This window comes from Mobula birostris, chromosome 2 (assembly GCF_030028105.1).
Source record: "Mobula birostris isolate sMobBir1 chromosome 2, sMobBir1.hap1, whole genome shotgun sequence".
NCBI classification, from domain to species: Eukaryota; Metazoa; Chordata; class Chondrichthyes; order Myliobatiformes; family Myliobatidae; genus Mobula; species Mobula birostris.
Genome location: NC_092371.1, coordinates 129,430,142 through 129,457,795, shown reverse-complemented (window position 1 = coordinate 129,457,795; position 27,654 = coordinate 129,430,142). Strand labels below are relative to the sequence as shown.

At 44.0% G+C, this 27,654-nt stretch overlaps 2 protein-coding genes across 2 annotated transcripts in view; one reads left to right on the top strand and one right to left on the bottom strand.

The window, feature by feature from the left end:
* sde2 (SDE2 telomere maintenance homolog (S. pombe)) overlaps positions 1-27,654 on the top strand; it is a 52,549-nt gene continuing 24,895 nt past the window's right edge. The window contains exons 1-6 of the mRNA XM_072248046.1: positions 1-139; positions 3,940-4,057; positions 6,295-6,406; positions 8,119-8,288; positions 8,874-8,982; positions 13,954-14,320. Coding sequence (XP_072104147.1) covers positions 41-139; positions 3,940-4,057; positions 6,295-6,406; positions 8,119-8,288; positions 8,874-8,982; positions 13,954-14,320 — 975 coding nt within the window. The 5' untranslated portion in view covers positions 1-40. The remainder of the gene's footprint in view (positions 140-3,939; positions 4,058-6,294; positions 6,407-8,118; positions 8,289-8,873; positions 8,983-13,953; positions 14,321-27,654) is intronic.
* On the bottom strand, positions 17,778-26,786 carry LOC140191009 (left-right determination factor 2-like). The gene is made up of 4 exons (XM_072248050.1): positions 26,564-26,786; positions 25,432-25,675; positions 19,171-19,407; positions 17,778-18,099 (listed from the first exon to the last, which is right to left on the bottom strand). Exons 1-4 carry the CDS (start codon positions 26,784-26,786, stop codon positions 17,778-17,780), a joined length of 1,026 nt encoding a protein of 341 aa, XP_072104151.1.

Genomic DNA, 27,654 nt, shown 5'->3' with positions numbered 1-27,654 from the left:
GCGCGGGTGCGCCTGCGCTTGCGCGTCGATCAGGCCTGTCATGGAGGTGTGGGTACGCGGGTTGGGGACCGGCCTGGTGGCTCTAACGCTGCCGCCTGGCTCTTCCAGCCTGGAGCTGAAGCTGCGCTTCCACCAACAAGTGAGTGAGCAGCGTGGGACGGGGCCCAGGGTTCGAACTTGAAGTGTCCAAAGTGTCAGCGCCCGGGAACGGGGAGGGGCAGCGGGTGTTGGGGTGAATTTTGGTTCGGGGACAACCGGGGAGCAACAGCTGTCTGCACAGGGTGGTGGTTGGTTAAATCAGAGTTTAATGTGATAGAGCGTACAGTATGTAAAATCTTTCTGCGCCGGTAGGGGTATCAGGAGCAAGAGGGTTTAGGGTGAGATCGAAGAGTTTTAAAACTATCTGAGGAGTAAGTTTTTTTCCAAATACAGAGAGAGGTTATTATCTGGAATTCGTTGCTAGAGGAGATCCGGGTACAATCACTATGATTAAAAGCCATTTAGGTACCTAAATGTACAAGCTGCAGACTGAAGTGCCTCACAAGTATTTGTTTATGTCGTAGTAGGTACCCGGGATGGGTTATTATGGGTAGTAGTGGAAGCAACACACATCAAAGTTGCTGGTGAACGCAGCAGGCCAGGCAGCATCTGTAGGAAGAGGTACAGTCAACGTTTCAGGCTGAGACCCTTCGTCAGGACTAACTGAAGGAAGAGTGAGTAAGGGATTTGAAAGTGGGAGGGGGAGATCCGAAATGATAGGAGAAGACAGGAGGGGGAGGGATGGAGCCAAGAGCTGGACAGGTGATTGGCAAAGGGGATATGAGAGGATCATGGGACAGGAGGCCCAGGGAGAAAGACAAGGGGGAGGGGGGGAAACCCAGAGGATGGGCAAGGGGTATAGTCAGAGGGACAGAGGGAGAAAAAGGAGAGTGAGAGAAAGAATGTGTGTATAAAAATAAGTAACAGATGGGGTACGAGGGGGAGGTGGGGCATTAGTGGAAGTTAGAGAAGTCGATGTTCATGCCATCAGGTTGGAGACTACCCAGACGGAATATAAGGTGTTGTTCCTCCAACCTGAGTGTGGCTTCATCTTTACAGTAGAGGAGGCCGTGGATAGACATGTCAGAATGGGAATGGGATGTGGAATTAAAATGTGTGGCCACTGGGAGATCCTGCTTTTTCTAGCGGACAGAGAGTAGGTGTTCAGCAAAGCGGTCTCGCCAATATATAGAAGGCCACATCGGGAGCACCGGATGCAGTATATCACCCCAGCCGACTCACAGGTGAAGTGTCGTCTCACCTGAAAGGACTGTTTGGGTCGCTGAATGGTGGTAAGGGAGGAAGTGTAAGGGCATGTGTAGCACTTGTTCTGCTTACAAGGATAAGTGCCAGGAGGGAGATCAGGGGGGAGGGATGGGGGGGGACGAATGGACAAGGGAGTCGCGTAGGGAGCGATCCCTGCGGAAAGTGGAGGAGGGGGAGGGAAAGATGTGCTTAGTGGTGGGATCCCATTGGAGGTGGCGGAAGTTACGGAGAATAATATGTTGGACCCGGAGGCTGGTGGGGTGGTAGGTGAGGACCAGGGGAATCCTATTACTAGTGGGGTGGCGGGAGGATGGAGTGAGAGCAGATGTACGTGAAATGGGGGAGATGCGTTTGAGAGCAGATATGTGAAATGGGGGAGATGCATTTGAGAGCAGAGGTTTGGAGTTTGAGGCTTTCAGATGGACACATGGAGGGATGTGAATGATGCACTGGAAGAGGGCATTTAGTGTAAATTAGCATTAAGATCAGTACAGCATTGTGGGCTGAGTGGACTTCAGGGCTGTACAGTTCCATTGTGGGAAAACAAGATTGGGTTTAGGTGGGGAAAAAGGGAGGACACGGATGTGGCCGCCTTCTGTGTGGTTCTATGCAATAATACCGAGGAAAGAAAAGTCAAGTTTGACTGATCTCTTGGAGTTTGAAGCAACAAACCATTCTGCTGGAGGAACTCAGCAGGTTGAGCAACTCCTGTGGGAGAAAATGATTTGTTAATATTTCGGGTTGAAGACCTCGCACCAAGGGCAAATCTGCGTTACTCCCATTTGGTTGCTTTTGATCTGTATCCTTCAAAATCTTTCCCACCCATCCATGAACCTGCCCAAATTTCTTTCAAGTATTGTATTTCCGCCCAGCTCCACCACTTTCTCTGGTTGCTCAGTCACACCTACCATCTTACCGATGCCCTTGTGATATGTAAACCTATGAAAGTCACCCTTCGGCCTCCTGTGCTCCTGGCAAAGCTGTTGCAGCCTGCCACTGTTTCCTCAGCTGAAGACTCCAGTCCCATTGTATGTGACGATTGACTGGTTTCCCCAGAAGGGGATTGCCATCATGAATACACTGAGAAAGTGGTAGAGGCAGCCATTCTGACTATTTAACAAGTATTTGGACGAGCATTTGCATTGCCAAGAGACCTGGCAGGCTACATTTTAAATGCTAGCTAATGGGGTTAGTACAGTTAAGTGGAAAATGGTCAGTATAAACTTCGTGAGCCAAAGGGACTATTTCACTGGAGAATGATTCTGTGACTTGTTGATATGTAAAATATTCTTGGGTAGTTTAACCTGTATACAGGGTGATTGGAGGAGTTCTCCAAATATGGGATAGGCTGTTCACAATGCATTCAATCTTCAAATTCTCAGTCGCAGATCATTCAAATATGAGATCAACAGGTTTTTGAATACCAAGGAATTAATGGTGCAGGAAAATGGCACTAATGTTGGGTGACTCCAGCTCCCTGCTTCGGATGTTCTGGGTTAGGAGTGAAGGGAGGAGAGCCAATCCCTGCATCATGAATCTCGGTCCGTGGGAACATGGTGTCTAGGAGCAGGTCTGTGACCTGAGGGAAGGGAGAGTATCAAGGCCCTGAGAGACACAGAGACCAAAGGAGAGGTGAGCATAGTCCAGGAGACAGATTAGTGGTGTCAAAAGACTTGTTTGTAGAGGATGTTCCCTCTGACTGTTCCACCGCTTTACAGCCAATGAATTATTTTAACTCCTGTGTTTCAAGTGGCTGTATGTATTTATTTATGTACAGCAAGTTTCTGTAAACAGCAAAATACTCAGCAGGTCAGACAGCATCTGTGGAGCAAGAAGCAGTGTCATTTCAGATTGATGCTTTCCATTTGCAAGCCTGGTGTGTTGGTAGCCAGGGCTGTTATTTGTCTCAGCACACAGTTGTGCATACAGATGTTTCTCAGATGCTTCAGGCAGCATTAGAGGTTCAGTTTAGTATCTATTCCAAGCCACAGTAATGGAACAGTGGCCCACAATTTTAATGTCCAAATATTTGCGGTGCAATGCAATATGTCCCTTTCCTTTTATAGCAAAGGGTTTTCCAATTAAAACAGCTTGAGTATGCAAGCCTTATGCATACTATCTTGTGGGAAATGAACTTTCCCAGTGAAGTGCAGCCCTGACACGGGATGTCTCCAAGGATATGTAGCCTGACAATAATTGTAAGTTTTGGGTCCAAACACTGCAACAGGACTGTGGAGTCCTGTGTGGGGTTTCGACCTGAAACTTTGACAATTCCTTTCCTCCCGCAGGTGCTGTTTGACCTGCTGAATTCCTCCTGCAGAATGTTTGTTATTAACCAAGGAATCCAATGAGAGATTTCTCATTCAAATGTTTTAACAACATCCTCACAGTTTGACATCCTACCTGACCCACAGTATGTTCCTCGATCATTCTTTTGTTTAATCTTGTGCCCTCATTCTGTCTCCCCTCCCAGTGTGCCTGATCCATATTCTCTGAACACCCCCCCCCGCACCTCCCCATCCCTATTGGTTTTGTGTCCTCTGCAGTAAATGTGTGTTATGTTTTAAGCAATGTGAAGGGCATGTATGGACTCAGCCAAATGTGATTTATTCCACCTATACTCTCTGAATATAGGGCTTCCCTGCTGCCGATATTTACCTAAAATGTAATGGAAAGCTGGTTGCTGAAGATGCAGACCTTCATGATGGGGCGGTTTACAGTGTGGAACCGAGACTGGTCGGAGGAAAAGGAGGTAAAATAGGAGAGTCTGCTGTTTGCATTAGTGTCACTGTTCTTGTGAGTGGTGAGGTCTTGTGACTCCATAGAAATTATTGTATTAAAGTGATGGGGTGGGGGAGGATGCAATAATAATACCCTCTCCTGTCTAAACTTGATACTCATCCTTTGGAATTTCATCTGATTCAATCTCTGAACTGCGTGAGTGTTTGGTCTGGCTAAGCCAGGTATGAAGCACGAGCTGCTCTATAAGACTACAAGTATCTTGTGTGATTTGTAAGGTCATTGTATTATTTCTTGTGTAACAGCACCCAATTCTATTGTCTTATTGCTTAAACAGAGCAATGGCAAAAACAGAGGAGGCTCTGGCCACCATTTTCTAAATGCCTTTTGCTGCAGATTTTGTCAGAGCACACACACTGCTGATGAGGAGCAGTTATGCAAAAAGTGAGGGGAGCAATAAATTGAGTAAATCTCATCGTGTCTTCAACATGTTGTCTTCTAGTTGCAGGACTCAAAGGCCTGAATAAGAGGGAGATGTTAAGCAGGCTAGAATTTAATTCCTTGGAGCGTAGGGGATTAAGTGGTGTCCTTGTAGAGGTGTATAAAATCATGAGAGGTATAGATAGGATGAATGCAGACAGACTTTCTGCCAGGGGAAGGGAACCTAGACCTTGAGGGAATATGTTTAAAGTGGCATGGGAAAGATTTAAAAGGGCCAACGTTTTCCCACAAAGGGTTGTGTGTGGGTCAATGGAATGAGCTGCCAGCGATTGTGGCTGAGGCAGGTATGATAACGACATTTGGAAAGGAAAGATTTAGAGGCACATGGGCCAAACAAATATAGGCAAATGGGACTAGCTTGGTTGGCATGGATGAGTTGGGCTGAAGGGCCTGTTTTCCTGTGGTATTACTCTATGACTCATTTGTGGGCATGAATGCCTTCTAGTTAAAGCATAACTCACCATTTAAAGAATCGATGTTGATAGAGGACAGTCAGCCAAAGGACCATCATAGCTTGACAATAGATTATTTTAAAGTTAATAAGGATACACATTTTGGTGAGTATATTTTAGTTTTTTCAAGGTTTTGCATATCACATTGATCAGTAAAGTAAAAACCCAAAGGGTAAGACCCATTTGGGTTAAAAAAAAAATCATCTCAGTGACAGAAAGCAGAGAAGTAAAGTTGACAGACCGCCAGTCAAAGAAACAGTTTCAGTGTCAGTTAGTTATTATGGTCAGCACGGACCTCATGGGCCAGAAGGCCTGATCCTGTGCTGTCCTATGTTCTATTACGTTCCATATTACGAGTTACACTTGGCTGTGGGAGCTATGAGAAAGGAATTGGCTATATGGTTGATAATTAAAGGGAACATGGGAGATTGCAGGGAGATATCAGTGGCTAGGTAGACAACTGGAGTTCAGTGTGAATGTATTTGTCGGATGCAAGCAAGGCTAGAGAATACACAGGCAGAGAAGTCCTGGAGTTCATTTGCCCCTGATGATAATACAAATGGTAAATGGGATCATTAAAGTAAGAGATGTTCCTCTTTCTAGCCAAGGCAAAGAGTACAAGAACCGTGAGATCATGCTGGATTACTGGAAGCATGAGAGACAGGGCAGAAGGGGGTTGTAGGAATGTTCCCAGGAGCTGAGGATCTTTAGTTATGAACAGAAAGACATTCCTCACATTTCCCTTGACGTAGCAGTCAATTAACAAGTCCAGATTTAAGGTAATTGAAAGACATAATGAGGAATGTTAATGGAAATGATTTCACAAGAAGGTGGTGATCTAGAACTCTCTGCTTGAAAGCTAGGTGGAGGCAGAAATGCACATCTGGAAGAGGAGTGAAACTATCGGGTTATCAGCTCAGTTCAGAAATGGGATTGGGCTGAATAACACATTCATTATGCTGGAGGAACTCAGCAGCCAGGCAGCATCTGTGGAAAAGGGTAAACAATTGACGTTTTGGGCCAAGCCAGTTCATCAATGAAGGGTCTCAGTCCAAAACATCGACTGTACTCTTTTCCATAGGTGCTGCCTGGCCTAAGTTTCTCCAGCATTTTGTGTGTGTTGCTTGGATTTCCAGCATCTGCAGCTTTTCTCTTGCTTATGAGTAGTTCTTTTTTTTGGCTGTAATGGACTAGATCATCTCCAGCAGTGATGTAACTCTTTAACTGATTGAATAGCAGTGTGAGTACTAGTAGAACCTTCAGCTTTTATAACATTTTCAGTCTTTGCATTCTGCAGGTTTCGGGTCAATGCTTCGTGCACTGGGAGCACAGATCGAGAAAACTACAAATCGAGAGGCATGCCGAGATTTGAGTGGAAGGAGGCTGCGGGATGTAAACCATGAAAAAGCGTAAGGCTTTCTGTTGAGAGCTTGCTCTCAGCCTTAGTCTCAGACGCAGATTAGTTTATCGTCTGTTGAGAGCTTGCTCTCAGTCTTAGTCTCAGACGCAGATTAGTTTATCGTCATTTATACGCACAGTGTGATGAATTTGCTTGCTTACATGTTCAGAGACTAAACGTTATACATGATAACAAATATGACAATGCATTGTAGTACATAAGAAATGCTGAAGTGACAACAGATTAGCTGAGAGAGAGAAGCCAGAGAGTGGTAGCACCCCCAGGGAGGGGATGTGATAGAGATGATTGGTTCAGGAGTCTGCAGTGAGAAAGAAGCTGTTCTTGAATCTGGTAGTCCAGATTTCCTCTGTGACAGTTTTGCCAGACATGAAAGAGCCATCCTAGACTCCACTGATGATACCGTGACAGGTGGGTGAGATCAGCTTGCCATTTCCTGTCCATTCATGTGAACTGACTGGCCTTGAAGTGGCACCTTGCTGGTTGATTTTACAGGACTTGACTCAGTTCTCACAGCTGAAGATACTTGGGTGGAGGAGAAAGCACCTCCACTTGGCTCATTGCGATGACATCTTGTGTCACTGAGCAGTGAACAATTGTTGAGAAGGTTTGGGCAGGAGTACAAGTGTTCATCTGGTGAACTGATTAACTGCTTTTTGTGAACTAATCAAGGTGAATATCCATGAATTGAACTGATGTACTTGCCTCTGTTCAGTGAAGAGCTTGTTGCCTGTTAGTCCTCATTATCTACTGGCTGGGAAGAGATTGGGTTTTGACTTAAGAAGCTTACCGAGATGAAGTAAAAACAAAAATTCTGGAAGTACTCTGCACTTGTAGAACAAGAAACCAATGCTTCGGATCAAAAACCTTGATTTCCAACATCTATGGGTCTTTGGGCGACACTGACTGATATGAGTTGACTAAGGTCAGTCATTGTTGCCCCTAGAAGCACTCTTTGAGTCAGAGTCGCAAGAGATTCTGCAGATGCTGGCAATGTAGAGCAACACACACAAAATGAAGGGTCTTGGCCCGAAACATCGACTGTTTATTCCCTTCCATAGATGCTGCCTGACTTGCCAAGTTCCTCCAGCATTTTGTGTTGAAGTCAGAACCTCTCACTCTGCAATTGACATATCTCAGGTTCCGTGCCAGTACAATGCTGTGGAATGACTGTTTTTAATAGGTCATAAAACCAATGCCTTTCTTTGAAGATTCCTTGGTCACATGGATATCAGTATAAATGTTATTTAGTCATTACTTCACTGCTGTTTGCAGGAGCTTGCTGCATGATAATTAGTTTCATGTTTGCTATGGTGAAGAAATAATTGAGTTGACACTTCAGGTTGCTATGAAGTGCTGTTGGTTATCCAAGTACTGAAAAAACATGATGGGCTTTCTTCTGAAGTTTACAGCGTTTATTGCTTGTTGTTAAGCAGCTTTGCTACATTACTTGTCTACCTGACCAAGGAAGAAGCAGGAGAGGTGATAGTTGATAAGATAGCTGATAGGTTTATAGTCGTGTATAGCTTGTCCCTGGGTTCTGAGAGCCGCTTATGGACACCATACATATGAATGCATTCACATAATATTGTTAAATTCAAAAGTCCAACTAAGCTGAGTGATACTTGTGTATATTTCCAACTTGTGGGCAAAATGAACTTGACCATGGACAGCCTATTACGGACTGCGTCTGCTTTTGTGCAGAATGGCTGAATGGATAAAGAAGCAGGCAGAGCGGGAGACAGAGAAAGAGCAGAGGCGACTGGAACGATTGCAGCGCAGGCTCGCCGAGCCTAAGCACTACTTCACTGACCCACAGTACGAGCAGCAGCTGGACGAGATGTCAGAGCGACTAGAGGACTCTGTGCTTAAAGGTATAGTTGTGTTTGCCTAATCTTGATCTGGAATATTTGCTGTTTGCAAATCAGCTGCGCTATTTCCCGTGTCACAGCTGTAGCCAGAGAACTCCTCGCCTGTAGTGTGCCAGGTCATAAGGTTGTGAAAGGCAGTATCAAAATGACTATCGTGGGCAATGTTGAGTTTATGGTACCAAAACATTGAAGATTGATTTGACAACCTGGCTGTGTTTTTGGGGACTGAAGCTTCCCTTTCTGCCAGCGGAGCTCCCTAAAAGTGCTCCAGATCAGCCAGCCATTACTTCAGCCCTGGCCATCGTGGGTTGAAATGCGTGAGCAGTGATCTAGGAGTTGCGTTGTCTTGCAGCCATATGATTCTGAGCTGCTGTGCAATACAGACTAGTTAATCAGCAGTATTTAATGCTTTCAGGGACAGTAATTTAGCTTCACCAAATGTTCAGAAACCCTAAGAAATTTTTCTAATAGGTTGTCTACCACTTAAAAAGCGAGGCTATTTTTTTCCTGCATTACCCACATAGATAATTCTTGGAAAGTCAAACTGGCACTGTGTGAGGTATCTTTAAATTCTGTATTTCTCTTGAGGTTTACAAGCATCATCAAGTGATGTGGTGGCAGTGGAGAGTGGAAGTCAAAAACGTGCATATCCAGGTGCACACAAGGTGGCCACAGAAGGAAAGAAAAAATGTCTCTGGTAAAGAAAGACTTATTCTGAGCTTCGTTTTGTCATTTTGTGTTCAAAACTTGTTTGCTGATATTATTTGACAATTTTCTCCTTGATATCGATGGTACTGTGAATGTCCTCAACTTTGGATCCAATTTTTTTGCAGTTTTGGAGGGCGAGGGGGCATGGTGAGCATCTTGATCCCAGCCTTTGTGTTGTGTTATATGTACAGAGATTTATTTGCCACACGCCTCTGTGCTGTTTAGCATAGTAAGCTGAAGCAGCAGGATGCTGCTATGATATGTTACAGGGTCGTGGAGGGTCATAGAGAAGAAACAGGTCATTCATCTCAACTAATCTATGCCATTCAAGTATTCTTCCTTAACTAGTCCTATTTGCCTGTGTTTGGCTCATATCCCTCATTTTGATCTGGCTACCTGTGTAAATGTCCTTTGAACTTTGTACTTGTGTCCATATCTACCACTTTCTCCAGCAGCTTAGTGAATCTTGTAGCAACAAAAACTGCCATTCATTCTATTATATTTGTAGAGTCGTTTTGACAGATTTGTCGTATTTATTCTGAAATCAGCTTTTTACCCCATAAGTCTGTGTTAGTCTTAAATTTATAGTTGTCTTTTGGACATCCTATTGGAATTAATTCTTCTTCAATCTCGGTATTGTATTCCAGAACTAAATTCGCATCCTTTTTGAACAAATTTCTCCTCACTTCCCTCTAGTTTTTGTAACTATCTTAAACCTGTGCTTACAAGAGTGTTTTCTTGTGTTTTCTCTAACAAAGGCATCGTAATTTGGAAAAACTCTGTAAATCTCCTCTTCACCTTCCACTGTTGAAGGAAAAACTCCCAGTTGCTTTGTTCTTTCCACTTAACCACCAGGCCCTCATCTTTGGTATCGTTCTGGTAAACTCATCCCAGAACAATGTTGTTCTCCCTGCAGTACAATGGCGGAAGATTTCTGTTACGCCATATTGAAAGAGGTAACTGTGAGACTACATTTGAGAAAATCCTTTCACGTTTTCTGCTTCTCTTGTTTCTGATTTAGTATTTGTATATTATTCAAGCCCCACAATTGGCAGGAAACAAACTTTGGTAGATTCTTGCTCCTTTGGCCCTGCCCTGTTAAGGATGCAGTCAACCTGGGCAAAGATGCTTTGTGGTCCTATATTAGAATGCCTATGGTGCATTGAACCAGGTAGGAGCAATGCATGGGAAGATATTGGTATCCACAAACTACACTGAACAAGGCCAGAAAATCAGGAAGGTTAAAACTGAACCTAATTTATATTGATTGTCTGTTTCTAAAATTGTGTCAGTAAACAAACAGTGACTAACATTCAAATAATGAATGCATAGTTGAAACAGCACACAAAAAATCAGGGAAATGGTTCAAGAATAGCTAATAGAAGATACAGGGATGTACTAGGTCAGGGGTTCCCAACCTTTCTTTATGCCATGGTCCGTACCATTAAGCAAGAGGTCCATGGACCCCAGGTTGGCAACCCCTGAAAGATAACTTGTTTTGCCAATGTGGTCAACTAGCCTGAATATTCAAAATGATTCTGATTATGGCCAAAGTAGTCAAAGCTTTCAAAGGTACATTTAATGTCAGAGAACCATATATAATATACATTCTGAAATGCTTTTTCTTGGTCCCAAGACATTTCATAAGGGAAAATAAATTATGAACTTTAATCTGGTGAGAAACGTAAAAATAGATTGGAAAAAGCCTCTAAGCTGTGCAAGAATGGGAAGGTTAGAGAAAGTCTTGGTTTGCTATCATTTCTCAGACATCTCCACTCAGCCCATCTTCCCGCCACCATAACAGGGATAGAGTTCCCCTTGTTCTTACCTACCACCCCATGAGTCTTGTCATCCAGCAAATGATTCTCTGGAACTTCCACCATCTTCAATGGGATCCTGACATTAAACACATCTTTACCTCCACCCCACTGTCCATTTTCCGCAGGGATCGCTCTGTCCATGACACTCTTGTCCATTCGTCCCTCGCCACTGATCTCCCTCCTGACACTTAACCCTGCAAGTGTGACAATTGCTACAGCTGCCCATACACTTACTGTCTCACCGCCATTCAGGGCCTCAAACAGACCTTCCAGCTGAGGCACCAATTCACTTGCAAGTTTGTCATGATTATCTACTATATTCAGTGCTCCTGTTGTGACCTCCTCAACATCGGAGAGACCTGCAGTAGGTTGGGGGGCTGTTTTGTCAAGCAGTTTTGCTCCTACCATCACAATAGGTGAGATTTCTCTGTGGCCACTTATTTTAATCCTGCTTCCCACGCTGACATGTCGATTCATGGCCTCCTCTACTGCCATGATAAGGCCACTTGAGGGTTGGAGGAGCAACCACTGCTATTTCACCTGGGTAGCCTGATGACATGTACATTGAATTTTCCAACTTGCAGTAATTTCTCTTTCCACCCCTCCTCCTTTTTTTTCCAAACCCATTCTGGCTCCTCTTACCCCTTGTCACCTGTCATCACCTCCCTCTAATGCCCATGCTCCTTTTCTCCCATGATTCATTCTCCTTTGCTATCAGATTTCTTCTTCAGCCCATTACCTTTTCTACCTATCACATCCCAACTTTGTACTTCATTCATTCCCTCCCCACCCACACACCTTCCCTTTCACCTGGCTTAACCTATCACCTACCAGTTTCCCCTCCCCGCCACCACCTTATTCTGGCTTTCCCTGTCCTGATGAAGAGTCTTAGCCCAAAATGTTGAGTAGTATTCCTTTCCATAGATGCTGCCTGACCTGCTGAGTTACCCCAGCATTTTGTGTATGTTGCTCTGGGTTTCCAGCATCTGCATAATCTCGTGTTTAAAGAGAGGTAAATATTTTGTCTGTCTTCTGAAAGACAGAAATTCCTCTTGGAAAGAATGGAGATCTGAAGAGAATGGGTTTGAAAACAAAGCTTTTTGAGGGGAAAATAATCAAAAAGTTAATGGGTCTGGAAGTCAGCAGGACATGATTTGCAACCAGGGATGGAGACGGTGAATGCCTAAGTTTTCATTTTGAAAATTATATAAATTCTCTAAAAGTTCCTATAGAATGGAAGATACAAAATTGTAATGCCAATATTTACCAAGAAGGGAAGGTGATCAGTTAGATATCAGTAGTTGAGAAAATGCAGTTAAATGTCCTGTTTCATTTCCACAGCTACCACGGTGATTGGAATAATAATTGTGGACCCAGCCACACCATCATGTTGTCAGGAACACAAAAACAGGAATATTGGAGCAAGAGCAGGCCATTTGTCCCCTGAAGCCTGCTCTGCCATTCAATATGATCATGGCTGATTTATGTTAGTCCTCTCTGTGCCGGTTCCCCATAACCCTTAATTCTGAGATTTTACGAATATTTCTCTATCTCAAACTTATGATCCAGCATCCACCGCTTCAGGAGAGAACTTTAGAGAGCTGCCTGCCCCTTATTTTATAACTATGCCCCTTGTTCATGATTCTCCTATGAGTCGAGTACTGTGTCTATCTTGTCAAGTCCCATTAGGTCTTCTGTGTTTGAATAAGGTCACCGCTCACTCTTCTGAGCTCCAGAGAATACAGGCCCAAGTCCAGCCTCTCTTGGTAGGACAGCCCTCTCATTCCAGGAATTAGCCTGGTGAACCTTGGTGTGTTCATGTGGCTTTAGGCTAACATATAAAGTTGCTGACATTAGAAATAGTGCCTCTATTTTACTTGTCTTTTTGTTTTTGATTGTAGCTAGCCTTCTCCCTTGTACTCATTTATCAGTGACTGTTCCATTTTCTTGTTAACATTGCTTTTTGGACGTATAGTCTCTTGACATGTTGCTTCTAATTAAATTCAAGAAGTTGCAAATAGACATTATTTTTCTGCTTATTGCTGTATCAGATCTTGCATTGCATTGAAATTATGGAGAACAGCCTTGTTGCCCAGAAAGTGCAACAGTGCTTCTACTTCCTCAGGAGTTAAAGAAATTTGACCTTTTTATCGATACACCATAAAAAACATTTCATCTGGTTGCATCACAACTTGGTATGGCAATTGTTCTATGCCAGTGACTGCAAGAAACATAATCAAAGACCTCATTTACCCCAGACATCTCTCTTCTCTCCCCCCACCTCCCCAATCTGGCATTTATAAGACTGTTGGGACAGTTCCCTCGTACAATAAGATGGACGTGTGACCTCACATTCTACCTTGTTATGGCTTTGCGCCTTGTTGTCTACCTGCACTGCACTGTCTCTGTGACTCTAATACTTCATTCTGCTTTCTGTTAATTACTTTTCCCTTGTACTACCTCAGCATACTAACGTGATGAACTGACCTGTAAGGTTTTTCCACTATATCTGTGAAAATATGTACCAAGGTACAGGGCAGGTTGGTTTATATGACAAGAATAAATCAATTTTCGCCTGTGTACCTCCTATCTTACTGCGTCTCATTGTGTGGAAAGAGTCTTTGAGGTAGAGTGGTGCAACCTCGCAGAGCCAGATTCCGGTGTTCAATCCTCGCGACTGGTGAGGTCTCCATGGAGTTTGCACTGTGACCACATGGGTTTCCCCAGCTGCCCTCATCTCCTCCCACATCCCAGCCAGGTGCAGGCTGGCAGGTGAAATTTCCCCTAATCTATTTGTGATTGGTTGAACTTGGGGAGTAGTGAGGAAATGGGGGAATTAAAAAAAGACTAATTGTAAGATTAATGTAAATAAGTGATTGATGGTTGGCACTGACTCGGTGGGTTGAAGGACCTGTTTCCATGTTGAAACCCTTTATTCGTACCTATTGTGTGTGTCTTTTAATGTATGATCTTTTCCAGAACTATTGTCAGTCTCAATCACATTCTCACCCCTTTGGTTTGTATCTGTTGAAATTATGGTGACTGTCTAGTGTTTAGAGCCTCTATTATTGGTTAAGCTTCACAGAACAGAACAACTTGAAGCTGTTGACTTAAAGTTCATGGTTCTTGTTTCCTTGCAGGATGGGAGTGGAGGATTTGGAAGAATCTGGGAGTTCTGATGAGGATTGTGTGGCAGAGTGTAGCTCCTCCAAGTCTTTGTCTTGCCCTGAGAGTTCTGTGGGGCAGGTGAGTGTTGAAAGCAGTGGTGTTGATGGTGTGAGAGACTGTGCCCCTGCACCCAGTATTGAAGCTTGTGCGCCTGAGCCAATCTGCAAACCTCAGAGTGAACACGGACAAGTGGATCCAGGACCCAGTAATGAAGTGGAAGCAGAGAGTTTGGTCTCGCAAGAAAGTGAACAACCTGAAACGGAAGAGGGCACTGAAAATAGTCCTAAAGAAATGGAGAAGCCGGCAGATAAAGGAAACGATGTGAATCTACCAGCAACAGTAAGTACTGATTACGTAGATCCATTTGAGTATAGAACTCAGGCCCTTTACCTCATTAGTCCATGCCAACCAAGATGCCCATTGAGCCAAACCCATTTGCCCGTATCCCTCTAAACCTTTCCTATCTATGTTCCTATGTCAATCATTTCCTCTGGCAACCCATTCCACATACTGACCATGACCACCCTTTGAGTGAAAAGATTGCCCATTGGGTTCCAATGAAATCTTTCTCCCTCATCTTGAATCCATAGCTTCTAGTTCCCCAATCCTGGGAACCATTTATGCCAATCACATTCTCCCCACATTCCCGTCAACTCTCTCCATCCCAGATTTCTACTGCTCACCTAGACAGAGAGCACCTGACGTCAGGATTGAACTCTGGCAACTGGAGTTGTGATGCATCTGCTCCACCGGCTGTGTCACAGAGGCACCTTCAAGATATTGCACGTTTCCTCAACTCATATATCAATAAAGTGATTGTCAACCCCAGAGGAACATTAGAACCTTTGTCCTCTTCAGCAAGTTCCACTTTCAACAAGGTCCTTATTAATCACCCACCTCTTACATGATTTTCTTGCCCTATTTCTGTGTTGCCTGGTTCCTCAAGTATCTTGTAGTCTCTGCTTTGAATGAACCTGCTGTCAACTCTCCGGAACAGAAAATATGAATGGTTCATTTCCTCTGGGTGAAGAAAATTCTTAATTTAGTGTTAGATGGATTACTCCTGACTCTAAGATTGTGTATGACAAACAATTAGAAGTAGCACTAGGCTACTGGGCCCTTCAAACCTGTACTGTCATTAGTATGATCATGGCTGATCTAACTTAGCCCTCAGGTGTCCCTAATCTTTCAAAAATTTATCTACCTCTACTTTAAATACATTTAACAATGTAGTTTCCCAAGTCACAGCACATTGGATCAGAAAATTCCTTCTCTTAGAAGAACTGGGAAGGCAAATCAAGACAGTAGGTCTCTGGGGCCTAGGAATACAAGTATATGGTGACACAAAAGTGGCATTGCAGCTAGAAAGGGTGGTGAAGAAGGCTTTTAGCATGTTGCCCTTCATCAGTCAAGGCATTCATTATAGAAGTTGGAATGTTATGTTGCAGTTACTACAAGACATTGATGGAGCTGTACCTGGAATATCGTGTTCAATTTTGGCCATCCTACTAGAGAAAAGATGCCGTTAAGTTAGAAAGAGTGCAGAAAATATTTATGAGGATATTGGCAAGGACTCAAAGGATTGAATTATAGACAACAGTTGACAGGCTGGCACTTTATTTATTGGAGCATTAGAGAATTGGGGGTGGTTTTCATGGAGGTATATAAAATCATGAGGGGCCTAGGAAGGGTGATTACATGCAGTTTTATTTTTTTCCCAGCGTTGAAGAATTAAGGACTAGGAGTCATAAGTTTGAAGTGAGAGGGGAGAGATTAATGGGGTGGTTTGTGTACAGAGTGAGATGTCTGAGGAAGTGATTGAGACAGGTACATTAACAACATTTAGAAGGGTCAAGTGTGGGCAAATAGGCATCTTGGTCAGCATAGACCGGTTGGGCTGAAGGACCTGCTTGCATACTGTAATACTATGAGAAATTTATAGGTAGATTGGCTTTAAATGACTGGCCCTGATCTGGAAACTCGTTTGATTTGAGATTCTTCCACTTGTGGACACTGTCATGCCCCCTTAGGATTTTGTATATTTCATTAAGATTATTTTCTAAACAGTGACCTCTAGTTTTCAGATATGGAAAACTGCCTTACTATATATTATAGTTTGTGTATTTTCACAAAATGACCTCCATCTCTGAAACTCTAAAGAATAGAGATCTAATCTACTCAGTCCCTCATGACGCGAAAGACCCACCACCCCAGGAATTCGTTTGATGAATCTTTATGTCACTCTCGTGGCAAGTACAAATGCAATGAGCTGGTTAAAGCCTAGTCTCCTCTTCTGATGATACCACCTCTGTCCAACTTTGGGAGCCTGTGGTGTATTGTTGCAGGTGAACCAGACGTGTACACCATTTCAGCAATTCCTTGGCACTCCCACAGAATGTCACTCTTAACCTGTTTCCTAGGAATTTGGACTGTGGATAACTGATCTCAGTTAACACATGATAATTGTCTGATGCAGGGATGTGAATGGGATGGGCCAGCTATGATCCTTAAGGTTATGTTATACCATTGTGGGAACCTTCAGGAGAGGGAAAAGCACCACTGACCAAGAAACTCTGAATCTGAGGTATCTGTCTATTTTTATTGTGATTCCTGTTTCAGTTACAGCTAGGAGCTCAGGCTGAGATAAAACTATCAACTTGAAGTGGGGCGGGGACCTATGTTATCCCGATGGGGTTCAGAAAACACTTTTCAAAGAAGGAAACCTGTTTAGTGATAGTTTATTGACATCTAGCAGGTATAGTCAGATCCCACCTGAGTCTGGATCTCTGACCCTTACCTGATAGGATCTGACTAATACCTGTTGGGTACCACTAAAACTATAAGCCCTTGGGCTAGGACTAGATGTGGCCTGATTTGTATTTTGTTTTGAGCAGATCTCCAGCCTTGTGTGTAATGGTTATAAGCCACTTTTTTGGGGATGGAGTTAAATAGCCAAGCTGGTCGATGTGGTTTGCCCCACATGCTTTGAAGGACAAACCTGGAGCCCTGGTGATGCAGAAGCTGACCTCGCTGTGTCTGGTTAAGTGGTAGTAATGTAGAAGTTGTGTCTGTTACTGCTCTCCTCCAGCCTAGAACATGAGAACAGCACAGAAACTGGCCCTTCAGCCCACAATCAGTGTCGGACGTGATGCCAAATTAAACTCAATCTCTTCTGCCTGTTAGTGATCCATATCCCTCTATTCCCTCTATTTTCACGTGCTTGTCCAAAAGCCTCTTATATGCCACTATCATATCTGCTTCCACCACTACCTCTGACAGCTCATACCGGGCACCTACCACTTTCTGAAGTTAAAAAAATTATTGCCTCGCCCATCTCCCTCAGACCCTCCCTCTCTCACCTTGTATGCACGCCCTCTAGTTCATCCCCTCACCCAAAATTCTCCACGCACTGTACTTCCTCATTTTGTCCATCTGTCAACTCTTGTCATTGTCATGTTAATACAAGTTCTGCCTATTTGCATTCAGACTGATTCTGTAGCCTCTCTCTCAATTGCTGATTCTATTGTATATGTAAGACTGTACTCTGGACAATAGCATGAGAAATACTGCTTAAAATTTTTACCTGGCCCACATGCCCTTCCACTAACTTGGTAAGGAATTGACTCTAGCCAATAGGTGTCATTGATATTAAATTTAGTTACCAAAGAAAATAGTAAAAATATACATTTTCAAATTCCACTATTTACATAAAGTGCTTTCTGAATTGCATTTCTGCTTTCACAGGAGATTTAAGGGAAATAGGTGTCATGTGTTGCATAGTCCTTTGAAGTTGCTGCTATATGACCGAGACGTTGTTGGTGGTACAGCCACACTTCTCGGTTATCATGTTGGGGAACTCAGCCACTTCGATCTCTGTGTAATTGCCCGTCTTCACCAGGTACATCACGGGCAGCGAGGCGCTCTCCACTGCCACACAGCTCCTCTCTCCGTAGTCAAAGGGCCGTTGTGGCTGCTTGCAACCCCCAAGGCAGCGGAAGGCCTGGTAGCCAGGGGGCTCGATGATCCAGTACTGGGTCCACGGCAGGTCCCGGAGGCTAATGAAGTGCTCCTGCCTGCAGCATGTCCTGCCTTTCTCTGCACCACAGTCGCCAGTGCTCCTGGACGTGATAAAACACAAATATTAGTTACCAAGTAAAAGCTAAATGGGGTAAATTGTCTCGATACAACAAATTAGTTTGGCTAGATAACATTGCATACTGAATCAAAATCAGCTTTTCATGCTCTTTTCTGACATGAAAAAATGTCCTTTTAATACCAATACACAAATGTCATAGGATCGTGTAAATGTCCTGAGAGAGAGGCTCTCTCACAAATGGCAGGAGGGCAGATTAAGCAACTTTTAATTAGATTCCAGTCAGCAGTTAGCTGTCTACTGATTATTTGAAAAGAGTGCAGTCTAAATTTTCTGTAGGGTGTCAGGATGAAGGCCGAGTTTTTGTTCATGAAACTTGATTGAACTAGTCAGAAAAAATGGCGTCAAGAATTGTGTACTATTGTGGTTCCATGCAGTTAATTGAAATTGTGACCAATACAAATACTCCTGATCTCTTAAACTCAGTTTCACTGTTTGAGCTTCAAAAGATAAATGTTAATCAATTGTGTTATCAGTCAACTGATAGAAGCAAACTCCACGCATTTTTATAAGAACTGCAAGACATTTAATTCATCTTCTAGCTGAGATGAGGTAACACTGTACTTCCAAATATAACTTGCAGCCCTGTGTTTCAGTGTGTAGACCCCTGGTTATATGACAGGTTGCATAATTCCTGTCTCAATAATTAACTTTCAAGCAACTTGGCGGAAGTAGAGCTTATTGTGAGTCCGTAGTAATTGTTTTTGTCTTGCTCTCTACCATCTGCCACAAAACAAATTTCAGGACGTATGTCAGTGATAATAAAACTGATTCTACTTTGATTGTGGTAACAAACAAGAGTTTCTACAACGTAAATGAATGCGGCAGCTTTGTGAATACTGTGCGTCATATCTATTAGATTTTAATTATTTTGTGGCAATGACTGTATAGCTTAACATAGGATGTAAAGTTAGACTACGCCTGTTTAATTTCAATGCAGTAAAGTTAATGATTAATTTTGATTATCAGAATAAGCTGTGTGGGGAGAGGGACAAAATTGGTTGTTGCCCCAAAAAGTTCCTTAATAAAGACGTACCCATATTCTTCAAGGTTGAGAGTATAGAGGACTAATTCTGGTTTGCCTAGTACTTGGTCAGCAGCGCTTTGAGTGGTGAAGTGCACCAGTTTGGCTAATTCAGCTGCGTAGCTGCCCATTCGCTCTGCCTCAATCCAGATTTCCAGGTGCATGGGTGTGTCTGCATTCTTCATCCAGTAGTACACGGCCTGTGTGACGTCCAAGCTTTCCCATCCAGAGTTGAGGATAGGAACCAACCTGGCAAGGCAGAAAGGTTATTAGTCGATTAATTTGCCTCTTCCTTTTGCACAGTTAAAGGTATTGTGCTGAACCAATGCTAATTGGAATGGTTGCCAGGAACAATGTTTGATGTACATTGTTATAAAGTTGAGTTGTACAGCACAGAAACAGTCCCTTTGACCATGTCTTTCCAAGTCCCTTCTGGAGTCTGCTCCATTTGCCTTAAGAATCTGAGAAACAAGGGATAGAATGTCTGATTTACTGTTGCTTCCCCCCCCTCCCCCCCCCAACTGTAATAGTCAATTATTTCTCTCAATTTTTCATGGAAAATTGCCAAGGATGTTGCAAATGGGTAATTAAACTTAAGCAATAGGATAAGAAGCTGAGTGGTTCGCTCATTCAAAATCTGAAACCACCATTCAGTTTAAGCCCTGTCTTTTCACTGCAGGCTTGCACATTTTTTCCTTCTGCATGTCCAAGAGCTCTTATTTTAGCTGGTCCCACTATTCATTTGGGATTGGATTCCATGTCATAAGTTTGCCAAATGAATAAGGTTCTCCCATCTTCTCACGTTTTCTTCAAAGGATGTCTTTCTCGAGTTTATAAATGTTTCACGGCAATGGCATTTTAAAATAATGTCCCCCGAACTTGCTGTGTGCAAACTTTGTTTAAGTGCCATCAAGATTCAGTTTTAATACTGATTTCATTTAAAAGCCATGGTAATTGATTGTGGGTGCCACTGTAAGTATCCTTTACTGATTCCATTGTGGACAGAGGCGAATAAACCATTTGCTGCTGTTTGCAACCCTAATCTATTAGAACTTGAGGGCTGCTATGCCCTGCAGCTCAAATAGATCTTTGCTTGTAAGGCAGCTGTGAAGAATATACATAGTGTGGAGCTGCTGTTTCAAAAGCAGATTGGGAACTTAATTTTAAAAATTAATTTCTACATGAAATTTTACTTTTGAATATTTTGTTCTAGTGTATTAACATTTATACATTTCCAGGCATGCATGTGCAGATGGGTACAATTGACAGGATGTTACTATGTGCATCCCACGACATGCAACAGAAGTAAGGAAGTGGGTGATGGTGGGTTGGAGAGAACAGCAGAAATTAGAGAGAAACATCTGGACTCCACAACACCAGATTGTTGGTTTGCTGTGGTGTGTAGCCTCCCCTGTGAGGAGAGTACATGTGGTGAGGCCTGTGTGGTTTGGAACTGAAACAAGAAGTGATCTCATTGAAATGTATAAAATGTTGTGATGAGATCTCATCTGGGAGACCAGGAATAACCATCACAGTGATAAACTGCTCTTTGGAAGAGGGACTAAAGCTGAAAAATACACTTAGCACTTGGAAGTTTCATCTAAAGTAAATTAAGTAGTCTAGTGGTGTTACAGTAGATTGTGGTTGTCTAGAGTGACTACAGGTGCTGGAAGCTGGAGCAACACAAAAAGTGCTGGAAGAACTCAGCAGGTCAAGTAACGTCTATGCATGGAAGTGGGCAATCAACATTTCAGTTCCAGATGCTCCCAGAAAGTTATCTTTTCGGGTCATCTCTACCCCAAATGTCAACTGTCCATTTCCCTCCATTAATGCTGCCTGACCCACTGAGTTCCTCCAGCTCTTGTATTGGAGTTAAAATCCCACCCTGAGTTATTTTAGAATTTAACATAAGAACATAAGAAATAGGAGCAGGAGTAGGCCATCCGGCCCATCGAGCCTGCCCCACCATTCAATAAGATCATGGCTGATCTGTCCGTAAACTCAGCTCCACCTACTTGCTCCATAACCCTTACTTCCCTTTTTATGTAAAAACCTATCTAACTGTATCTTAAATATATTTAGTGAAGAAGCCTCAACTGCTTCCCTGGACAGAGAATTCCACAGATTTACCACTCTGTGGGAAAAACAGTTTCTCCTCATCCCTGTCCTAAATCTTCTCCCCTGAATCTTGAGGCAATGTCCCCTAGTTCTAGTCTCACCTACCAATGGAAACAACTTTCAAAATTTTTGTATGTTTCTATAAGATCCCCTCTCATTCTTCTGAATTCCAGAGCGTATAGTCCCGTTTTTTTAAAATTTAGTTTTATTTGGAATGGAAATCCCTTGTCACCATGATTGCCCACAGAAGTTGAAGATTGTTGTAAAAACACTATCAATTAGAATCTGAGTTGTATAGAGTGGGAACAAAATCTTCAGCCCGCTGTGTCCATGCCTACCCCTACTAATCACATTTGTGTTAATCCCATGTCGTTTTGACCTGCTTATTCAAGTGCCCATCTAGGTACCTACTGAATGTTGTTACTGTCCTTACTTCCACCGCCACCTCTGGCAGCTTACTTCGCGCTTTTATCTAGTGTCCACCAGAGAGAAAACTCAAGGAGTTTGTCCTACACTGATGTGTTTCCTTCCTACGCACACAAAATGCTGGCGGAACTCAGCAAGTCAGTCAGTGTCTATGGATAGGGAATAAACAGTTGCTGTTTTATCTTGGAAAGGAAGGGGCCAGAAGCCAGAATAAGGTAGGAGGGTGGGGGAAGCAATTCAAGCTGGCAGGTGATAGGTGAGATCAGGTAAGGGGGAAGGAGGGTGGGTGGGGGAGGGGTGAAGTAAGAAGATGGAAGATAAGTAGAAGAGGTAAAGGCTGAAGGAAGGAGGAATCTGATAGGAGAGGAGAGTGGACTATGGAAGAAAGAGGAGGAGGATGGAAACCAGAGTGGGATTGGGCAGGTGAGAAGAGAAGGGGCGAGAGGGTAACCAGAATGAGGACTGGTAAAGGAGAGGGGTGAAACTGCTGGAAGTTGGAGAAATCAATGTTCATGCCATCAGAACATGAATGGAATGTGAAGTGCTGCTCTCCAACCCGTTTAGCCTCATCATGGCAGTCCAGGAGGCTCTGGATAGACATTTCAGAATGGGAAGTCAAACTCAAATGTGTTGCCAATGGAAGATGGTGGAAGTTACAGAGAATGATGTGCCGGATATGGATGCTTGTGGGGTGGTAGGTAAGGACAAGGGAAATCCTATCCCTGTTATGATGGCGGGGAAATGGGTGAGGGTAGATGTGCAGGAAATGGGAAGAAATGCAGGCAAGGGCAGCATCACTGATAGTGGAAGGGAAACACCATTCTTTGGGAGGAGAAAAGGACATCTCAGATGTTCTGGAATGGAAGGCCTCCTCCTGAGAAAAGATACGATAGAGACAGAGGAACTGAGAAAGGAAATAGCATTTTTACAAGTAACAGGGTGGGAAGGGGTATAGTCAAGATAACTGAGTAAATAGGTTTGTAAAAGATGTCAATAGATAATCTGTCGCCAGAGATTGCGGAAAGGGAGAGAAGTGTCAGAGATGGGCAGGTAAATTTGAGGGCAGGTTGGAAGTTGGGGGCAAAGTTGATGAAATTGATGAGCTCAGCATGGACACAGGAAGCAGCACTAATGCAGTCATCAGTGTAACAGAAGAAGTTGGAGGGCATGGACTGTTCCACACGATGAAGAAGTGGGCACAGCAGGGGCCAATGCGTTTGGTGAAAGTGGGAGGAGTTGAAAGAGTTGAGGGTAAGAACCAGGTTAGCCAGGTGAATGGGGTGATGGTGGAGGGGAACTGGTTAGGTTCTCTTGTTGAGACAGAAGCTGAGTGCTTTGAGGCGTTTCTGATGGAGACTATATGTCTAAAGTGAAAATGAGGTGATCCAGGCTGGAGAACTGAAGTGATGAAGTGACATGGATACAGGTGGGAAGGGACTGAGCAAAGAGGGTTAAAAGGGAGCTGAGGTATGCGGACACAAGCTCAGTGGGGCGGGAACAGGCTGAAACAATAGGCTTACTGGGCAGTCAGGTTTGTGGATCTTGGGTAGGAGGCAAAAGTAAGCAGTCTGAAAGTAAGGGAATTGTGAGCTTGGTGGCAGTTGATGGGAGATCTTCAGAGTTGATGAGGTGGAGACGGTGTGGGAGACAATGGCCTGATGCTCCTTTGTCGGGTCCAGTGCAGGGAGTAAGTAAGAGGAGATATCTGAGAGCTGCTGTCCGACCTCAGCAAGGTAGAGGTCACTCTCCAGACGAAAACAACCACCCCCCTTCCTGTCAGCAAGTTTGAGTGAAGTTGGTATGGCGAGAGTGGAGGGCAGGTGTGTTCAGAGAGAGTTAAGTTAGCTTTTTTCTTCATTCTTCTCCCCCCCCCACCCACTTCTCCATCCACTCACCTTCCCCTCACTTTATCACCGATCGCCTGCCTGTACTCCTGTACTCCTTCCCCTCCCTGTGTCATCTGATTCTGGCTTTTGCCCTTTTCCAGTCCTGCTGAAGGGTCTCAAACAGAAACATCGACTATTTATTCTGCTTCCATTGATGCTGCCTGACTTGCTGAGTTCCTGCAGGATTGTGTGTCATGTGTGTGTGGTGCTCTGGATTTCCAGTATCTGCAGAATCTCCAGTTTCCCTCCAGGCATCAAGTCCATAAGGTGTCTTCTGCTGTAGCTGATCTTTGTCAGCAACAGATGGCATTGGTTACAGGTGAAAGCAGCTATATTTTTAAGTGTAAGCACAAGAGATTTTGCAGATGCCGGACGAGAGCAGCATACAAAGTAAATAGTCGACATTTTGGGCTGAGAGCCTTCGTCAGGGCTGGAAAGGAAGGGGGAAGAAGCTGGAATATGGAGGTGAGGGGTGGAGAATGAATATAAGCTGGAAGATGATAGGTGAAACCAGGTGGGTGGGGGAGACAGCATGAAGTAAGAAGCTGGGAGGTGGAAAAGGTAAAGCGCTGGAAAAGAAAGAATTTGATAGGAGAGGAGTGTGGCCATTGGAAAAAGGGAAGTGAAGGAGCACCAGGGGAAAATGATAGGCAGGTGAGGAGAAGTAAGAGGGGGCCAGAGTTGGAAATTGAAGAAGAGGGAAGGGGGAGGGGGCAAATTACAGGAAGTTGGAGAGATTGATGTTCATGCTATCAACTTGGAGGCTACCCAGACAGAATATAAGGTGTTGCTCCTCAAACGTGATAGTGGCCTCATTGTGGCAATAGGGGAGGCCTTGGACTGACATGTTGGAATGGGAATAGGGATAGGAATTAAAATGGTTGGCCACTGTGAAATCCAGCTCTTTGTAATTGGAGCGAAGGTGTTTGACAAAGCAGTTCCCCGTTGTACCTTAGGCCCCACCAGTGTAGAGGAGGCTGCATTGGGAGCATTGGATACAGTAGATAACCCCAAAAGATTCACAGGTGAAGTGTTGCCTCACCTGAAAGGACCGCTTGGGGCCCTGAATGGAGGTGAATGAGCAGGTGTAGCTCTTGTGCTCGCAGTTAGGTACCAGGAGGGAGTTTAGTGGGTAGGGATGAATAGACAAGGGAACCAGGAAGGGAGTGATCTTTCCATAGAGCGGGGAGTGAGGGGGAGGTAGAGATGTGTTTGGTGGTCAGGTCCCATTGAAGATGGTGGAAGTTGCAGGGAATGATGTGCTGGATGTGGAGGCTCACAGGGTGGACGGTGAGGACAAGAAGAACTCTATTCCCATTAAGGTGGGGTGAGGATGGATGTTCAGGAAAAGCAGGAGATGCAGGTGAGGGCAGCGTAAATGGTGGGGAAAGGAAAACCCCATTCTTTGAAGGAGGAGGACATCTCTGATGTCCTGGAAAGGAAAGCCTCATCCTGGGAATAAATGTGGCGGAGTCGAAGGAACTGAGGCTGGGTGTGAAGATGATCATAGGAGTCAGTATGTTTATACCAGATATCAGTAAAACAATATGTTTTACCATAACCTTATTATGATAATTGTAGCTTTGCACTTTTGTCTACCTGTACTGCATCTAGAAATGGTAGCTTTGCGAATGAAGCTCACTGCCTTGAGAACAAATGTGTATTTATCAGTTTAAAGAATATGATGATTATTTATTGAATATTTAATTGTTATTGATTAATGATCGGGGAGGAAAAAGCTAATAACCCTGTGGGGGAAAGATCAGCTTTAACATTTCTTAAATTGTCTTAACTCAGCTGGGCAAATCCCTGGAACGTATTCCAACATTAGTCTTGCCCTTACCTGGAGTCGATGAGCGAGGTGCTGTTGGTGCCATCGGCCAGGATCTTGACCCAGTACACACTGACCCTGGCGTTGTTGACTGGCCGGCTGTATTTTCTGGGAGGGAGCTCCCCCTTGTGGACGCCCTTCTTGAAGAGCTTGAGCTCTGCCATGGTCACCTCGCTGTTGTCAGGGATCAGCCCCTTCATGTCGAAAACCAGCCTCTGCCTGGTGGGGTCTGAGTACAGCACTTCTCCGGTTGTGCCTGGGGACACAGAACTGGTTACTTGGAAGGTTTTAAACTCCCATATCCATCTTGAGTACATTGGTTATTTGTATCGGAGAAAAAAATACTAAATTGTCTGTACTTCACACAGTGTGAGCCTACGGCCTTTGTCATCAGTGGTGTTGTGAATTCCCCCAATCTTTAAAGAAGCTGGGGTGTTCTTGAGTTGATCAGTTGTCAGCAATAAGTGTACAGGTTACAGAAACTGGAAGTGCGCTTTGTTAAGTTCATGCAGAATAACTTGGGGATCGTAGTTCAGCTTTGCACTTTGTTTGTCCACCTGCACTGACTGTACCACTGTAACCTGTATTCTCTTTTGCTTGTGTATTACATAGTTTGCCTGGGTGATGGGTAAATGGTCTATTATTATCACCACATCTACAGAGATACAGTGAAAGGCCATTTTGTGCATCAGAATATAGAGATAGTACGAAGGAAAAAAGATAGAATATGATAAACCGATATCACCACAATAAACCTCAGAGTTCGCACATGATGATTCGGGAACTCTGGCTGCGTGCTTTCCATGTAGGAATTCCCCAACCCTGGTGTGTAAAATCACGAGGGGCATTTTCACCCTATCAATGCCCCTCCTGATCTTATACACCTACAAGGTGCTCCGCTCAGTCTCCAGCACTCCAGGGGAAAGAAATCCCTGTCTATCCGTATAACTCAAAACGACATTGAGCCTGTGGGGCACGGGTGAGCATCTGCCTTCATTACCTGTACTGCAACATTCCAGCCCAGTGCAACGTTTGGAGGGATTGAGGCAAGGGGCAGGAGAGAGACATTACAAGATAGCACTAGGAAGGTGACATAATTGTATTTCTGGTTTCAAAGTCAAAAGCAGATCAAAGCCCGGTTTACCTGCATTACCTGTAATTCCTCGCAAAATGCTGGCCAGGCTGGGCAGGGCTCTCCGCCTCCTCTCCTTCTCCTTGTGCAGCTTCAGCATGGACATGTACTTGTTCCGGAGGTGTGTTGGCACCACCACCCTCTCCAGGTCCCTCTTCTCCATCTGTGGCACTTCACTTAGGCCTAGCTTACGAAGCATGGCGTTCTTAATGCTGTCGTGGGAGACTCCACTCATTGGGGCTGTCTGCAGCACCAACAGAACAAAGACAGGCAGCATAGTGGTCAGGCTGCTGTTGATTCTGGTCATCTCCTTGAAGCAGCCCCCTGATGGTTGAGGAGTTTTGCCTCTTGTTGCTGGTAAAATCACTTCTTTCCTTTATTTCTGTTTCCTTTCAATCTTCTGTGCTCTTTCTCTCCTCTGTGCTCTCTCTGTATATGATTGCTGTTGATCTTTTATAGCAGCAGCTGCCATCCAGACTAAGCAGATTATATACAGACTGCAGACATCAAACACTGCTGGCTCAGTCACACCATTCAGTTTGATTGACACCTTCCAGGTTATGTGCAAATTGCAAACTAACCAGGGGGATGGGCTAATTTGCAAAAAATATAACGAATATTTCCAACGTCCAAACTAGTCTTTGTGCAATTTATTATAACTACAAATTATGCGCACGTTTCCTTTATTCTGGCCATCTCTCATCTTTGCCCTGACTGCTTATTTGCTATTTGCTTTAAGACCGGTGACCAATGCTCTTTAAGAGGTATAGTGCTGCAGAACAACTCTTACAGGGCACACGTAACTCTCCCAGATGCTTCGAGTGTTACCAAAACGGGTAAAGTACAAGGCAAAGGAAACTGTGGGCACTCGGAACGAATCAGTTTTCCCCATTTTGATAATGCAGGATTGTATAGTGGGTATTTGTGCAGGTTTGTGACTTTCCAACAGAGTGTATTATAGTTCTGTTGTGCTGTGAGGGGGACAGCTGAGAGTGCTGTTAGTAATGACTCAGCAGAGAGTTTGCTTTAGTCTAATTCAGTTGTAGGTGCCACAGCATAAAATATGGTGTGAGCTGCATCCTGTGGACAGCCAAGTGAAAGAT

Bases quoted from the DNA above. Each gene is read 5' to 3' on its own strand.
- LOC140191009 (XM_072248050.1), bottom strand. From the start codon at position 26,786: ATGAGTGGAGTCTCCCACGACAGCATTAAGAACGCCATGCTTCGTAAG. The intron at 25,676-26,563 runs GTAAACCGGGCT...CTGTGTCCCCAG, and splicing joins AGGAATTACAGGTAATGCAG to GCACAACCGGAGAAGTGCTG. The intron at 18,100-19,170 runs GTACGTCTTTAT...TATCACGTCCAG, and splicing joins CTCAACCTTGAAGAATATGG to GAGCACTGGCGACTGTGGTG.